The 18,856-nt window shown below is 38.2% G+C and overlaps 1 protein-coding gene across 1 annotated transcript; it reads right to left on the bottom strand.

Moving 5' to 3' along the window:
• Nucleotides 1–61: 61 nt before the first annotated feature.
• LOC103996119 (protein SENSITIVE TO UV 2) lies at nt 62–18,600 on the bottom strand. The gene is made up of 13 exons (XM_009416958.3): nt 18,086–18,600; nt 17,168–17,206; nt 15,586–15,704; nt 9,817–10,079; nt 9,682–9,713; nt 9,192–9,566; nt 7,340–7,408; nt 5,584–5,666; nt 4,057–4,404; nt 3,841–3,947; nt 2,869–3,020; nt 1,528–1,724; nt 62–687 (listed from the first exon to the last, which is right to left on the bottom strand). Exons 1-13 carry the CDS (start codon nt 18,539–18,541, stop codon nt 420–422), a joined length of 2,508 nt encoding a protein of 835 aa, XP_009415233.1. The 5' UTR covers nt 18,542–18,600; the 3' UTR covers nt 62–419.
• Nucleotides 18,601–18,856: the final 256 nt, after the last annotated feature.

The following is an 18,856-nucleotide window of genomic DNA, read 5'->3' on the forward strand; positions in this document are numbered from 1 at the left end:
AGTGGTACAAAATGAGGATATCAACAAGACTAATGAGTTCTGAAAACACTCTTGAGAATGATTCAAGCAAGAACATATCTCCTGATGCTCATGCCAAGTCAAAATTTTCATTTCATCATCCGGTTAGTTGTACAAGATTTTGTGACTCTCAACCATAAATAGACTCCATAATTTGACAAAAAAAGGTCAGTTTATCCATCAACTAATACTAATAATGCTATCGTGTTACGTTACGTGACCCCAACTCCTTCGACATTCTCATTTAACTTATATACGGCTTAACATGGCTGCAAAAGTAATGCAAAACCATCAAAAAACAGTTCCCGTCTGCAGTGCAGCACGAGCTCTCGGTAAAGAGGAATTCTTTCTCAGAGAAATAAACTAGCTGACAGCCAGTTGCATACCGTCTCTCGGAGTAATCAACTGATATGTTTTCCTCCTACGAAGGCAAAAACTCGTGTTCTAAACAACTGTGCTAAATCTGTGGTCTCAGCCTCCATCTGTGACTTCATTGCATCATCATACTTAAATAAACTTTTGCTTCTAAGAGGTAACCTACTCACAACATCAACAGTCAAGCTGGCAATCGGGTTGCTGCTTGTGAGTGCTTCCATTGTAGCTTTGGAATATATAGGATGTGATGCTAATCGATTCAAGAGAATGAGTGCCTCTCTGAACAATGAGGTCCTGCAAAGAAATACAAGTGATATCAATTTAAGGAGGTACGCATCAGAGTAAAAAATTGCAGACTGATGGCATCTTTGGAGAGGAAAACATAAAACTGCTGTACACAACAAAAAAATTGATGTCACATCTATTCTCTTGTATAATCCTTCCGGTGGAAACTAAATCTTGGTTTATCTATGCATCAGGCACCAATAGATAGGAGAAATCGAACATGGTGGACCTAATTACTTGAACTGATATCAAACAAGTTGATTTGAAATATGGGTCAAAATAAAATATTAACACATGACATTGCTAATTTTATTGCTTTTTTGGACAATATAACTAGGCAATATATCAGAATTTTTTTTGTCTCCGGTCGCCAAAACAATGGTTCTTGATATTGGTAACCTATACACCGGGATAATGTGATGTAAGACTATTTGTATCTAGATTGGTATCTTAAAACATTGAGACTTAGCCAACAAGAAGACGATAAAGATGGCATACAAGCAACCCTGCTGGAAGATGTGTACGAACCAATTTACTGTTCAAAATGAATGAGCTACACTCTGTTGAACATTAAAAAAAGGGGATCCTTGAAAGTTCTTTAGTTCCTTTCAAGTTTAAGTTCAAAATTAGGGAACCATTTAATTGATAGCATTCTTTCAAGAAAAAATGAGTATAGTAATAATGCACTAATTCAGTGCAGTGTTACTAGTTAAGCAAGACATGTTGAAAATTGAACTTTGTTACTTCATTAGCTGTTGCAACTGCTGCATCACCATTTTGGGTTACTATCAAAAGTAATAGCTATGACAGCTTGCTCCTAACAAAATCTACTTCCTACATCTAAGTTACCTTTCCTTGCAGAGGGTTCGAGGAAGGGCACAACCAGCAATCTCTATGTCCAACTCAGATGCCAAAACTTGTATAATTATCTGCAAGAAATTTACACCCCGAGGCCCTACTGACTTTAAAAGTATTTCAAAACCAGATTTCCCGCATGATGCTACATAAGCTAACAGTATAATTGCTTGTTTATGAAGCTTGAGTTCCTGAAAAAAAAAATTCCCTTTCTACATGAGCTGAAAAAATAGATGGACCATGATGAAACAGAAAACTGCAGAAATAACTGAACTCCAATAAAAACAAACTATAACTTGGACATATAACACAGACATCAGAGGCAAAACTGCACAGAAATATATTTATATATTGTATCATCAATGAAAGTTATGGCAATGATGGCTAGGATCTTTACTGTTACTGAATAAACATGAACACAAATGACTCAAATTGTTGGATTTGAAATGAGAGGAGTAACAAGTGAATCTAGTATTAAAAGTTCTCATGATCAAATATGGTGTAATTTTAGTAACATGAAGGGGAAAAAGTGAAAAAAAAAAAACAGCATTGAAGTAGATGGATAATTTTTTTGAAAAAATCCTTAAAATCTTTGACCCATTATTTAATTGGAAAAGAGTGATGGTATAATTTATAAACTTTGATAATATTTGCTCATTAACTATAATCTGTACCAACTCAGTCAAATATCAGGGATTTTTAATGGCAATAATCCTAGCAGATTGATCAATATACCGCCTGAAGAAAGAGATGAGACAAGTACTCATTAGCAGATTGCACAACAGAATTGGACGAATTATTAGCTATGTACGAATCATCAGTTTGCAAGCATCAATACATGTTTAACCACCTCATTCAAATTTGCAATGTCATCAGTGCACATTTTTATTTTCCTGAATTTCATGCAATTTTCCTTAGTAGCAATAAAGACACCATAATTTTAGGCAAAAGTCATGCACGGACACCTGGTGTGTTAAGTCTGGTGCATTAACCCTCATTGCAAACTAATCATTTGCTCACGGAGCAACAATTTCCAGAGTGAAAAAATGATCAGATTCTTTTCATTATTATAGAGGTGAAGGAAATTATATTCCAATGCAGACCTTATATGATCAAAGGATAAAAAAATATGGTGTTAACTTTTAGAAGATAAAATCATAAGATGCAGGATGACTAAACTAAAGATTAATAGAGCTTATTTGATACAACTCTTCATAAGCAAAATGATATGCTAGGAATAACAAAATTGATTTTAACATTAAAAGAAGTAACACCAGAATTTTCACTGATTTGTGCCCTAGTTAGAGAAATACAAAGCAAAATCTGTTAGCTTACCAGATCACCAGTTCCAGCAGGTAATAAACATTTCGACAAGCCCTCAAGAATCAAGTTCACTGCATCTTCTAGCGCAACACTATGATCAACTGTTTCTGCATGCTCATCATTCTCTTTACCTCCATTAGAAAACAGTAACAGCATCTTCGGACCTACAATTTAAAGAGATGATTATCAGATCTGAATGAGAATAAAATTTCTTTAGCAAGAAAAAATAGATTGAAAAATTAATGTCATTTGAATGACTTGAGTTCGTACTCTGTTGCAAAAATATCAAAGACACTGTGGTATATTTCCACAAACACCTTACAGGATTTACGGCCCATTGCTGTGGAACCAAGGATTCAAATACTGACACATCCCACATTTAACAGTATGTTGTCTTAGTATAGTTCATCAGTATACAAAATATGGTATATAGGTTTTGAAGTGCCAGTATGGCAAGATTAGTTATGCTATTTGCAGGTAGGTTGAACCTGTATGCATGGTTGCTACAGTTGATACAGATGAGAATACCAATTGATGGATGACAACATTAAACATCTGGGGGCTGGTCATGTGTGATTTTACTAGGTGTGCCACTAAGCTTAATGTATGGTACATGAGGATACAATTAGTTATTAGTTACTTTGGATCATAATACCAAGTGAACCTTAGTTAAGTTGCTGATTACATAAGATGAGGTTTGCATAATGTTCATACAGTTGTTTCAGTTTCTTTCCTCACACTACTGAGAAAACATTGGAATATCTAGATTTAGTGCACGATGGAAAAGAGATTATTGATCAACATCTTCATAAAAAACAAAACTAATAATTTGTTCAAGGGATCAACAAGAAGGTTGGATATCTTAGAAAAGACCGGATGAAACTTTGGGACCAAGTATTTATAATTTAATCAATAGAGTTTATCCTTTTACATAAGCAGATAAAGATAGGCAATGCTGACAATATATCTAAGATGAGGACTTACAGTTCAGGAGCAAGAACAATAGACGAAGAGCATGCTTTTGTACATGTGGGCCAGCTTCCTTTTGAAGCAACTTAGGTAGAACTTCCAACAACGACATCAGCCCAAACCTGCATGTACCAAAAGTGGCAGCATAGTTCCAATGATACTGGAGGTGAATAACTAAATAAAACAGAAGGGAAAATGACTCATACTGATTGAATGTTAAGTACAACTTACTTATCCCTCTCTGTACTTGGGTTACTTTCCATCATAATAAGAATCATCACACCTAAGGCTTCAATTCGGACATCCTCTTTCATATTCTTCATGGCTACTAGCTGCATACATTTAAAAATTGAAACCAAACTTTCTGAAGAAAGAAACTTAATGTCACAGTCACTTCCCACTTTGTCCATGCACAGATTTTCCAAATCAAAAGAACTTATATCTGCCATTGGTAACCCTGAATTTTCATTCTCGCCATATGTTCTTTTATGATGAATGTCCATGTTCTGATACCAGTCTTGATGTCTCAGACCTCTATGCATATTGTCATTCAAAGGTTGGCCAACGAGAATGTTATTCCTGAGCAGGGTACACTGGAAAAAATCAAATTTGAAGTCCATAAGCACACAAATATGCAAGTACTGTCAGATGAAATGAAATTAAATAACCTAAGATTTGTAACTTATACCAACATTCAAAAGAGAATAGGTGCTTTAGAACAGCATGACCTGATCCAAGGACCATATATGGCAAGTGCAAACCTATACAAGCCTATAAACCTCCCATTCTAGTCGCAAGGTTAAATAGATGACTGCTAACTTTTATCTGTAACATCAAAATGTCTAAAGGGTCCACTGATGAAGAAATACATTTAAACTCATATAACATTGTACATGGACCCTCCCCAGGTCCTACATCAGGGGAAGCCCCGTGCACTGTATAGACCATTTTGTAGCTTGAATCCTTCTCTGTTATTAGATATGTTCCTTGTTCTATTATTAGACATATTCCCTGGCCATAAGTTTTTATGTTATCAAGAATAAGTGCCCCAAAGCGTTGAAGCCCATGATGAAGAGGTGAATGCAATTTTTTGAGGATTTATGCTGTCTGACTAGTTTTTGTCATGTCTTTGTTGAGGAAAAATGTAGTAAACTAAGGTTTTTTTTCACCATTTACATGAAAAAAAAAGACACCCTTTGAACATTCAGAGACTACTCCAATTCAACTATAGTAGCATACTGGAATGTATAAATGAATCACAGTGTACCACTGTCTTATGCTTCTCTGACGAGCGAAATCATCATCTAGAAAAAGACTCCATAATTGTGAATGCACTAGGTAGATAGAAATATATAAGATCATATTAAGAAAAAACAATGCTAAAAGCAGTTGAAGATGAAAATTGATGCTTATATTGTAAAGAACAAATGTTGGGCTCTATAAAATGCTGGAAAGGTTTGCTATAAACAATGTAAGATCCTAATGGGCACTGGACATTCATAGGTCACCCACAGAAGTCAATGACTAATGCATGAGAATCCATTGTTTATTTTTACCAGCAAAAACTAGATAACACACTTCAGGATCAAAGTTCCTCAATTTTAGATGATTTTCATTTTTATATAATATTCAAAAATGGAAAGGAAGATGATAAATATTTAGATAATGTTGGCTCAAAAGAGAATTTTTCATGAATTTCTGCATGTCAGTGTAAAATCAATGATCTAATGATCAAGTTTGCTCAAGCAGCAATTGTACCTTTTGATGGACCTTTTCTCATAACTCAACAAGTGTTGCAAGAAAATATGCAATATACGTAAGGATCTATGAACAACAACAACCTGCAAAAAAGAAAAATCCATGTATTATAAGGCAGAACAATTATACAGTTCTGGTGGAGCAACAAACAAGAAGAATTTTGCAGTTTGTTAGACAAGAGAACTTCAATTGTATTTTATGGATGCTAGTCAGCATTCAACAATAAAGACCAATGGAAGCTAGTGGCATCTCAGTAAAACCATTTAAGTAATTTTCAAAATCCATTGACAGCATTTCATGGTATATTTAGAAAGTGATCTAAGTACATCGACATGCAAGCACCTAGGAAAATAATCCTATAAGCAAAAACAAGATCCCATTAAGTCGTTCCTTCCAAGAACATTACCACTTTGACTATGACAAAATGTTTCCAATTAATTTGTCACTTGGTTAAGTGTGTTAAAAACTGTTGTATGGAAAGATGGGTATGGTTCACATAACAATCAAGGAAGAGCATGTTAGATTCAAACATTTCAAAACATTCCCTGCCTTTTTTTTTCAGACTGTAAACAGATTAGGCCCACATTCTTTATGGCAGGACTCATTGAAGATGCATAACATTGATGCAACCTATTAAGCTTGCACTAAAAAGGGGGCTCAGTGCACTCCCACCAATTCTAATCTATTTACAAGTTTTGTTATGCTCTACCAAAGTCACACTTCCAGTATTTCAGCTTTAAACTGGAGGGACATTTAGGAATCAGTGCCTCCTTTAAGACATACAGGTAAATAGATAAAAAATGGTAGATAAACATCAGAATTATCTAATAAGGGGCCATTGCCTATAAGAAATCCACCATCAGGAATATGCAGTATCTATCCAAATGCAAGTTTCAGTATCACCACCAAAAAAATTTCGCTTTATGGATCATTTCTGGTGATTTAGCTCTGGCAAGAGCTATAAAACTCTCATGGTCTAACATCATTCTATTTCTTCTACATTATTTATAAACAAGCATTCTATAGTCATCTCATTATTTATTGATGACTCCATGTCTTGGTTTCTTTGTATAGCACATATTGTTGAATCCTTCTAGCCAACTAAAATGACTTCTGCTAAGTGTATTAGCAAGAGAAACAAAATCTTCTCATCAAGCCAAGCAGAAAAGCCTTTATCCAGAATTGATTCTTGCTGCTTGGCCAACCTCACAGATATAATGTGAAACCCTAAAATAATAGCCTTTCTTGGAAAGAGAAAACATGAGAAGGAACTCAAGAAGGTAATCTAATAAATAATTGAATGAACATAGAAACATTCTGGAACTTATCAGCATGCAATAAGTATAATCTCCTTGCTCAAATAACTAAATTATTATACAAGATCACAGAAAATGAATTATAGGACTCAGAGTTTGTTCCTTTGGTTCTATAACTCATCTATGCCTTGAAATAAGTTGCTCCCTACAGCAAAATTTGCCCCTACATTTCTTTTCTCACATCCAGGAGAAGTTTACTGGTGTTCGTCCTTTGTTCAAATGTTAACAACAAGGATTGTTCTTTTGACCTGCAACCTTTAAGTTGTTGCAATCCATCTCACGCTTATAACAGTTATTTAAGAGACTCTATGCCATGTTGACAAATGTTTGCAATAATTAAAGGTTTGTAATAATTTATCTCACATGCAAAGGTTTGTAATAATTAAAGATAAATCTACAGATTGCATATGAAAGTTCGATAGTCAATTTATCTCACTCACATTTTCAAGAGTGCATAATTCAAGTAAGGCTTCAAGCAAATCATGTAATTGTGACACCCCATTATGCATCTGCAAGTACCAAAAGAACAAAATTATTCTGGCAAATTATAAATCATGCAAGCAATTCTTTAGAAATAATGATTGTTTCAAACACATTTTGCTGATATGAGAGATAATAAGCTTCAGATCCAATGTATACTCCAATATTCAAATTAAAACATCACATACGAGAGTCAAGAGAAGCATGTGAATCTGTCATATCGAAGTGCTTGGGCAAACCACAGGACCTTTTTTTCCTGGTTAGGCCAAAAAAAAAATCTGAATGAGCTGCATACAGGTCACTCTAACTCAGCACTACCAGCAGCCACTGATCGATGTGCACAACAACACAACAACAAGCAATGGTGAATAGTTTGTGCAATCAGCACATAGTACATGCCAACATAAAATAGCTCTGGAGGTTCTAGTACTCTCCAGGGACACATCATTCACTCACCTCCACCCTCAGAGGGAACATTCTATGCCACCAAACACTCAACCTCCTCCACTCTTTCCATGTCCACAGCTTTCTTGCAGCTTATGAACTATAATACTTTAAAAAGCATATTATTCAAATGACCATGTGTTAGATAGCAATGTTAACAAATTCTTCTGCCACAGTTGCAGGATAAAACAAATTCTGCTACCTACTGGATATTCTTGTTAATTACTCTTGAAGATAATCTCACTTCTAATACCATCAGGTGAAGCATCTGATATGGTTAATAGATCTCAATGTCATTTAGTACTGCTTGATTACTCTTAAGTTCTTATTTTCTCAATATGATGGTACACACTTAAATTTTTAGCTTTTAGAATACTCATATAGTCTATTCCAATATTATAAAAGAGGAACTAGCAATATTTGTAACAGGATCACAGACCTGTTCATTGTCTGTCCATAAGTTTGTATCTTTTAGTTCAAGATTTTTCATAAATGCATATCTGCAGCAAATTGTATCCCTATTGCAAGTCCATACTTAATTAACACAAAGTATCTAACAGAACGTCGTGGAAGCAGATAGATAATTAAGTTTTCAAAGGAGCTTCCCTAGCAGGTTCGTACCCATTAATAGAAGTTTCAGGCTACAAAGATCCCTATTCATGCTCTACAGCCTACATGAGATAAGCTCTTCAGCTATCAGGTTGCCTGTCTCGAGCCCATCTAGCCAAGAAATATATCAACCAGTCTTGTGTTAGATGAAGTAATAAAAATAAGACATGAATCAGCAGTTGGACCGTAACTGGTTAAGTATAAAAGCTCATAGTTACAAATTACGATTTTAGGATGGCAAACCTGGCTGACACTCAATGGCACTCAATGTCATGTTTCCTGAACCTAGATCTGACCCTGTTTAAACTGATATGATGGTTTCATTCTTCAGGACCAGCTGGGAGAATTTTGACCTGGAGATTAAGTCATGTTTTAATTCAAGCATATATTCCCTTATCAGTGAAGATTAATTAGACACTATTCAAAGTTCAAACCATATGCTTTCTCCTGAATAAATAAATGTAAAGCTCACCAACCTATCCAACCCCTTAAATAGATCAGGTCCAGCCATCCAACTCAAAATATCTTGACCCAGTGACAGATGGGCCAAGTTGGTGAACCCTGCCTACCCCAGATTGCTCCAACGAAACTTGGTTATGGTCATAGAGTATATATCTTTGTATTGTGATTAAATTTTATATGTTTTCCACTATCATATTAAATGCAAAAGCAAGTCACAAAATGATTATACTCCGAATTAGCATAATTAAGATGCTAGATCAAATACAAACTTATGGTGCTTTAGGAATGCTGCTGTACCTTTGTAAGTATTGCATAGAGACGTGACACTTTAGAAGCATCAAGTGATAGTTCTGATTGTGCATCATCATGCAAAGTCATGTGATGAGAAAAGCTTTTATCTGCATGACAATCCAGATCTGTGTGGGATGTCATACTCATGCACCTGAAAAGCACACAAAAATCCGCTGTGCAAGAGACAAGCAACCTTGAAATCATAATCTTCCCTGTCATTAGGCTATTTGGAAAATCCCAGATATTAAGCAGCTTGCTTGAAATGTGGTACTCAGTCAAATCCTCCAGTGAAGAATGGCCCCAGTCCTGACAAATTTCTGTTTGTGTTCCTACAGTTCTACACCCTTTTGACTGTGCAGCCTTCTTAGGAAAGCAACTCTTCTGTATTAACATTGAAGCCAAAACAATTTTGTTAGAAAACAAGTAGCAAGAATTTCCTCAAAAGTATGGGAAATAAATAGCAAAAAAAAAAGAAAAGAAAAAAGACTGTCAGTACCTGAATATTGACACCAGTGCAGGTAATCGAACCTAATAAAATGAAAATTGACAAGCAAAATCATCAGGAGGACAGAAGACATGTAACTGCAGATATTTCTAATGTTGAAAAAAGTGGAAGTAATTTGACTCTTACTATTATCAACCAAACCATGGTACTCAGCTAATCCAGTAGTTTGAACATGTTCTACTTTATGTTCATTGCATTCAAACATACGTGGCTCCAAAGAGAGTGATGATGAAGGTCCATTTTCTCCTTTGGTTTTGCTATACACAAAATCTGATGTCCCATCCAAAGCCTGTGATGTGTGCCAAGTACAGTTATCTTCATTAACAGGATGATGACAAGCCTGGTCAATGAAAGTCCCAGCATTTTGAAAATCCAACTTACGGTGGTCTCTGCAAAATACAATAACATTGATTTCAATTGTGGTTTTGCAAAAAGATAATAATAATGATGATGACTTAGTAACAATAAACACTAATATAAATCATAGTCAAAGCTGTGTTGAAGGGCCATAGGGACGAAGGCACAGGCTCATATCTATACTGTCCCATCTGATGCATGTCAAGATCGAATACAGGAAATACAATGAAGCAAGAATTAAGATATTTTATTACAATTCTAAGCTGTCTTCGAGGAAATAGACATATTGAGCATGGACCACCATTTTTTTTGGACCAGGACCAAATGGCCAGCATTTACTGGTCCTGGCGTGGTATTTTTCAGGTGGTCCTCTCCGACCCATTAACAAAAATGAAAATATTTAATTATGACTCTTTAGGGCTCGCATTCACGAGCCCTCTTCGCACGTTTTGCCTCCTATTGTCGCCCAACGCCAAAGGGTACGCTTCGTCCTCTTCCCCTTCCTCCACCGCCTCCTTTCTTTCTTTATCTTCCTCGTTCCTCCTTCCTCTTCTTCTACCTCTTTCCTCCTTCCTCCTCTGCCTCTCCTCCTCTTCTCCTTCTTTCTCTTTGAGTCACCAATACATACCAATGTACCATGTGGTACTGACCGGTACATACCGGTCATGGGTTAGTACGAAACAGGTGGTACATACAAATTCAAGCGTCAATCAATACGCAGACCACCCCTATTTAAAGCAGTGCGGTCCGGTCATATAAATAGGAAACTTTCCTAACCTAATCGCTTCTCATGCGCACTGCATGTTCCAACCTCTGCTTCTCAATGCGACCTCCGCTTCCCATGCACGCCGGGACCTTGTCGCACACGACCACCATGCATCGTCTTTGCCCTAATTGCTTCTCATGGGTATGCCTCTTCCACTTCCCATACATGCCGAGAACTCTCGTCACACCATCGCCATGCAATGTCGTTGCCCAAATCGCTTCTCACACAATTGCCTCTTCTCCTCTGCGTCTTCCTCCTTTCCCCTCTTCCTCCACCGCCCCGCTTCTCATAGGTACGCCTCTACTCCTCTTCCTCTACCTCCTACTTCTTCCACCTCCTCTTCCTTCTTTCTTACTCCTTCATCCTCTTCCTACACTGCCCCTTCCTCTTATTCTTTTTCTTACTTTCCGAAACACCGGTATGTATCGGTGTACCAACACATGTGTTATCACTTAACACCAACATCATTTTGACCTTCAACACTTTTTCATTGTAAAACAGATATAGAAAATGAAATTTCAAGCTCATAAATGAAACATGGATACCAACAGAAGATGCTCACATCATATGTACAAGTACATCAATAACTCTAGAAATTTGTCAAATGTATATAATGTTATATGCAAAAGCTTGCACCATTAAAGCACTGAAGGATATGACGCTGTAATTTATTGAACATATCAAGCAATTAATTACGAAGTATCCCTGATTCTTTAAAGCAAAAATTATTTGTAACATAATAATGTTTTAAAATGAATTGAAGGCAGCACAAATTTACAATCAAGGAGATCAGAAATAGATTTCATTAAGCATCATTGGATGATCAAAGCAAACAGCATATAACATCTAAAATCAAAATCTATTTAGTAAGTGTAGTCAATTATCAAAAGACTAACAAAGAAAATAAATTCCTCTATTGAAGTATCTATCAAGCATCACCCAAGTACCCAGTAGGTATATGTTAGGACCCTTTTATTTTTTAAGCTTTTGAATAATGTTTATTAAGTCTGTTTTGTTCGGTTAGAGTCGGATAGAAATTTATTTAATATTTATTTATTATTAAGAGTCCAAGTCCTAGTGGACTCTAGGTGGAACTCTATAAATAGTTATGTAACCGTTTCCTTTTGACAAGCAATGAAATATTATTCAATCTTTTGACAAACCCTAGGAGGCCGATCCCCTCAAAGTGATTATCCCCTTTTCTCCCCTTTCTTCAATGATAAAACCCTAGGGTCTTATCATTTGGTATCAGAGCGGCGATCCTTGGCATTCTCGCTGCAGTATTGCCGTAGCTATCATAAAAAAAAAAAAAGAGTAAGGGTGAAGCCGGCAGCCACGCATGCCAATCCTTCTCGACCGAGAAGGAACCCCTGCTTCCCAGCCAGCGACCACCACTGCCCCTTCTCCACCGCCGCCGCCGCTTCCCGGCCGCTTGACCACCGTCGCCGTTGCGCCACAGCCGCTGTTTCCCAACCAGCAGACCACCCCCTCGTCGCTTCTACCGTCGGGACGCTGCCCCTAGCCGCACCACCATCGCTGCCTCCCCTTAGGTCACAGCTTCAGCCATAGCCGCAGCCGCTCGACCCTCCTCGCGGCATCCGAAACAGGGCAACTCACCGATTGCCCTTGTTCCCAACCGCGCCACCACCAATTCTCTTCTCCACCGGTATTCACAACACCACCGCATCCCACCCGAGCCACCATCGCTTCCAGCCTTCTCCTCAACCGCTCGTGATCCTTCGGCATCGCCAGCGGCTCCTTCTATGGTGCGATAGAAACAGAGCACCCTCTGCTACCGCAGGCGCCGGTTGCCACCACCGCCACCCGCTCCCAGCCGCGACCCTCGCTGCCTCCCTTTGGGTCGCAACCGCAGCCGCTCGACCCTCCCTCCTCGCAGTGATTAAAACTGGGCAACTATGATCGCCGCTGTTTCCTCCCCTCTTCGCCGCCGGCATCAACAGCGACCGTTACAGCCGTCGTTGTTTCCTCAACCACCCGCGATCCCTCTGCGTCGCCAACGCCTCCTTTCGCAGTTCAATAGAGACAAGGCAACGCTGCCTCCCATCCGCGCAACAGCCTTGTCCTCCACCGCCGCAGCCACCGTAATGACTAGCCCTCAACGGCGCTGCCCCCAACCGCACCACCATCATTGCCTCCCGGCCCTCCGCAGCAAGCATCGCTATCTCCCACGCAGCGACCATAGCTACATCTCGCAACCTCGCAGCATCCCTTCACTCCCACAGTGCTGCCACCGATTAGCATTATAGCAACAACACCAAATAGGACAGTGCTGATGCCCTTGACCAGACATCAAAAACAAGAACAAGGGATTACAGATTTACAATCTTACACAATGGCTACCGTTAACTCAGTAAAAACACAAATGGAAGTATTGGAAACCAGAATTGAGAATTGGCCACAAGAAACCCTTCACGATTTCAAAAAGAGCTTATTGGAGCACTTTAGTAGATTTCAACATGATGGGAACTCAAGTTCTATGTTGAACAGATTTGGAGATACAAGAAAAGAGCCCCAAGATTGTGATACAAACTACCCACGCATTAAGGTAGAATTTCCGAGATGGGAAGATGGGGATCTGACTAGTTGGATCTCTAGCGCAGAAAATTTTTTACGTTTTCACGGGACCCCAGAAGAATCCAAGGTAGAAATAGCCTTAATCCAGCTAGACGGAGATGCAATCTAGTGGTATGATTGGTATGAAACTTGCCATGGAGTTCCTTCGTGGGAGCAGTTCAAAAGAGGCTTCTTGTTCGCTTTGGCCCATCTGAATACGAGAATGTTGATGGACAGCTCGCCAAAATTCATCAAACTTCTATAGTGTTGGAATATCAGAGCAGATTTGAAAGATTGTCAAATCAAACTAGAGATTGGTCTGAACAACAACTTGTGCGTACATTTATCGAAGGACTTAATCTAGGTATTCGGTGTGAAGTCAAAGCTCGTCAACCCCGCACTATGATCGCTGCGATATCATTTGCACGTTTACATGAGGAAAAAATCAGCAGGGAAAATCGTCGAAACATAAGTGATAACAAACAGATGATCAACAAGCCACCCGCCCCAACTATTCCCAACCGGAACCCTAACACTCAAAGACTAACAGAGAAGAACTCAAGGAAAGATCAGAGAAGGGTTTGTGCTGGCACTATGATGAAAAGTGGAGTAGGGAGCACCGATGTAATGGAAACTTCCTATGATTGAACCAATTGAGGAGGAACCGGAAGCTAATAATGTAGACTCCGATCATGAAGGTACGGATTCTGATGACGATGTTGGACCTATCATACATACAGTGCATGCATTAGCCGGCTACTCAAACTCGCAAACTATGAAAGTTGGAGGAACTTTGGAACATTAACATGTTACAGTTTTGATTGATACTGGTAGCACTAATAATTTTATGGACAGTAAGGTTCCCGATTGATTGACCTACCACATTGAAGACTAACAAATTAGAAATAAATGTCGTCGATGGATAGATTTTAACCCATGATAGCAAGTGCTCAAGGATTAAATTGACTTTTCAAGGCCAATAGTTTCTTGTGGACTTCTTTTTGCTACCCTTAGAAGACTTCGAAGTGGTGCTCGGAATTGAATGACTATCAACCTTGGGTGATGTTTTGTGAAATTTTTCTAAACTAATCGTGAAGTTTTTTATTAATGAAAAGCAGAAGATCCTAAAGGGAAGACGTGGAAGTAAGGTCACAACTGCCACTAGCCATCGGATGGAGAGGGTTTTTCAGAAGACTACAATACCAAAAGGCTAACCTATTACTTACACTATCAAGAAGTGGAGACCGTACTTACTCGATCAATGAATTGCGATGCGCCGTAGATACCCTATGACTGAAGTGCTGAAAGAGAAACTCCCTGAGTTTGATGCTGCTCAGCCTTGAGGACAAGGCTGATTTGAAGAGGGAGGAATTATTAGGACCCTTTTATTTTCTGAGCTTTTGAATAATGTTTATTGAGTCTGTTTAGTTCAGTTAGAGCCGGATAGAAGTTTATTTAATATTTATTTATTATTAAGAGTCCAAGTCCTGGTGGACTTTAGGTGGAACTCTATAAATAGTGATGTAACCGTTTCTTTTCGACAAGCAATGAAATATTATTTAGTCTTTTGACAAACCCTAGGAGGTCGGTCCCCTCGAAGTGATCATCCCCTTTTCTCCCATTTCTTCAAGATAAAACCCCAGGGTCTTATCAGTATATAAATTAATCAAAACCATTAAAATAATTGGACACTTCAATAAAGTGTCAAGCATATATCAAAAAATATCCAAAAAGTACCAGAAACATTTCAATATCATGCAAGAATACCAAAGTATCCTTGTAACCTTGAAGCACATATTCAAGAGATCAGATGGCTAAAAAGGCAGGTTTTCAACAGGTTGATGATGACCAATAACATATGCCATCAGCAAGACATCAACAGATAAGGCAGTTGATTGGTATGAAATTGTACCAACTGAAAAAGAAGTCATTTTGCTGCAGATATCTTTGAATTCATATGTCAAAGAATTCTCACGGTTTCCCAGCTAGTACAATAGTTGACCAAGAAATGAAAATTGAATAGTGATCCTACTGTAATAGCATAACCACATCTAGCTAGGAGAAATAACCATGTCATGAGATGCAATTTAACAGTAATATAGCATTCTTATTGTAATACCTTATCTAGGTGACTAAAATAACAAAAGAGATTCAGGAAACAGAAAAGGATTAAGTGGAGGGAAAGCAGATACACTAACAATTTCCCACTTTTCAAATTGTAGATCTCAGCTTCTTTAGCTTCTATCTCTGAAAAGACCAATTTAAGTTGCTCATCTTTCTTGGTCTTTTCCTTTTTTAGTTCCGTGCATTCACGTTCCTGTACATATATACCATTTGGGATTAATGATAAAAGGTGAGATCAATATATGTGGATATGAGTTTATAACTCAAAACAAAATAGTTGACTAATATAGCATTAAATATAAGACGTTGTTTAATTAAAGATGTATCATTACATTCCATACATAAAAGACATCAACATAATCTCTCACCAAGCTAAGGAAGTGCCTATACAACCCTCAGCAAGGTGATAGTGTTAATGCAACACAAGGCATGAACATACCATACCTTTAAAAAAGCAACCCTTGATCGACCATGAAATAATCATGTGCCCATGCATTGCCATGTGATTGGCACAATCACAAACATCACACACTGCAACAGATGACATGATCACCCAATGCCATATAGCATCATCCACAACAAAACAAAACCCTTAAGTTGACAAGTAATAGACAAGCACAATTTTTTCATGCAAATAGCCCAATTTTCACATACATTTGTTGCTACAAATTCTTGAACACAAAAATGCAAAAGCTATACAGGTAATGGCTCATGAACATGTGATTGAGAAATTAAAAAAAAGTAACACAAAATAAAATAATTCATTGCTTAGGAAAATCAATGCCGTTGTGGACTTGGAGGACGTTGAGGGTGTAGGCATGCCTTACCCAATTAGTCAACCAAATGCATATTATGGGTCACAGTTCTTCCAATATCAATATCGCAATATGCAGGGAATGATTTTGCAGTTGCACTAAGAATGCAGAGGATAACCTCCAATATCATTCCATCAACTGGTCCTGGGGAGTCCAGTATGAGAGCAACAGAAGAGTCTTTAGTAATTCTATCACTAAAAAAATAAAGAAAAATAAAATAAAATTTAAATTTGTGAACAATTAGAAGTAACTTGAATGAGGATATAACATGGAGGACACAAATAAAATGATTTGAACATGTGTAAAAGAAACCACAAAATGAGCCAACTAACAAAATGAGTCATTTCAGAAGAGGGTGAGCACATAAAGACCTGATAAACTTTATCAAACATAATATAAATGGATTTGCTGACTCCTAGTTTGACTAAAAGTCTAAAACTACTATGTTCAACAAAGCTGAATAGCAATGCTACTATCTAAATAGTATATAATGCATTGAAAAATGTTTAAGGTCCCAAGTGATTGATCACCAATGGTTATTAAACCAATTTTCAGTATGAGGAATACAGAGGTTTAGAAATGTACCAAGTGTTTGAGATGCTAGTTATTTCAGAAGAGGGTGAGCAGATAATGACCTGATAAAACTTTATCAAACACAATACAAATGGATTTGCTGACTCTTAGTTTGACTAAAACTACTATGTACAACAAAGTGGAATAGCAATGCTACCATCTAAATAGTATATAATGCATTAAAAAATGTATAAGGTCCCAAGTGATTTATCACTAATGGTCATGAAACAAATTTCAGTATGAGGAATACAAAGGTTTAGAAATGTACCAAGTGTTTGAGATGCTTGGAGACACGGCCTAACTCCCTCTGAGATGTGCATATAGGATAAGTCAGATCCTCTTCAGAATAACAACAAAATTCAAAAGCATTTACGAAAAAAGGACACCAATTTCTAGCAGCACTTCATTTTTTATAGTGTACAAGAATAAAAATAAGTGAAAAAATAAACACGGCAGATTCCTAAGGATGTATAACTGTGTCAATGAAAAGGCAAGTTCTTCTAGAAAAAAGATTGGTACAATTATGTCAAGCCCGAATAGACAGTTTTGGCCTACATTCCAAAAGAATACTCACTTCAAATCCAAAACAGGAAGAGTATAGACAAACACGCAACTCATCGCTCATTTAAGAAAAAGATAAGTAGATATGAGAAAAAAATACTTTGATACTCGTTCAAGTGTCACGAAAAGAACATACTTGTGAACATGTGGATTCAGTTACCACAGAGTAATTAACTCAGAAATATTTATTTTTTTGGTTTCCAGATTCTTAATATGTGAGTCAAATGATGCAGAAAATCATGATACCTCCATTTTGGAGACTCAGCCCTGCGTTCAGGCCTCTGTCTCTTGTCCATTAAATTGTCAATTGCGCATTAGACGACGGAAAAAAAATGGAGACCGGAGTGAGGTTGGTGTGCCAAGGCCAATTCAGGAGGAAAAGCACCGTTTGAATACAAGAAAATGGAGACTGAAGTGAGGGAGAGGAGGGATAAGGTGTTTTAAGGCATATTCGGATGCTATCATTTCATTCCATCAGATCCCAAAGCCCCAAAAAAATTGAACTTTGCCACAAAACTAAGTCGTCGCAGAAAAACACCAACTGTTTCCAATAAACCCTAACATTACGAAGAAAAGTAGCAAGAACCCTTCAATCTTGAGACGTCAACCAAAAATGAAAGCTAACCTTTAATCTCTCTACTTCCCTGTCCCTCTCGGTTATGCCCCCGCCGCTGAACCGTTCACCCCGTGAAATCCAAGGTTCCAAGATCTCGCAATCCATCTCCGAGTTAGGTTTCTCCACATGTCTCTGGGAGAGCTCCCGTGGGGGTGAGAAGCTAAGGCCTCCACCGCGAACGTCGAAAGCCAGACCCCTTGCGCCGAGACCAAAAGAAGGTATGGGAGCAAAGGAGTCCGGCTCCGGCTCCCGCTCCGAATGCAATTGGACGCGACCGTATGGGGGTTCGATCGCATCACGGTGAGGGCGAGAGGATGAATTAAGGTCGGCGTAGGAAGAAGGGCGAAGGATTGTTGGCTCCGGTGGGTCGGAAGGGAGGTTTCTTGACGATAGAGCTTCGAGTTCAATGCGAATCGCTTCGTCGAGGAAGTTCTCATCCCATTCGTCGATTCCCTCGAAGCTCATCACTGAGAGAGAGAGAGCGAGAGAGGGTAGCGCCGAAAGGGTGGTGAAGGGCGGAGACGGAGCCTGTCCCCGGAAAGAACTAAGGTATCATTATGTGTTGATGTCACGTGATTTGCACGTGATAATGAACCGCCGTGGGAAAGAAAGCCCACGTGGCGTTCTTTCCGAGTTCAAATCCTCCGTCCGTCGAGATCCATTGATCTGCAAAAACACGAATCTTGAAGGTTTGAGAATAGCTTATTAAAAATTACGATGAATATATTTTAGATTTTGTAGGAATGTTTTTAAGGCTTTATATAGAAGGATAAATTAAAA

Source organism: Musa acuminata, chromosome BXJ2-1, assembly GCF_036884655.1.
Source record: "Musa acuminata AAA Group cultivar baxijiao chromosome BXJ2-1, Cavendish_Baxijiao_AAA, whole genome shotgun sequence".
Lineage (NCBI taxonomy): Eukaryota > Viridiplantae > Streptophyta > Magnoliopsida > Zingiberales > Musaceae > Musa > Musa acuminata.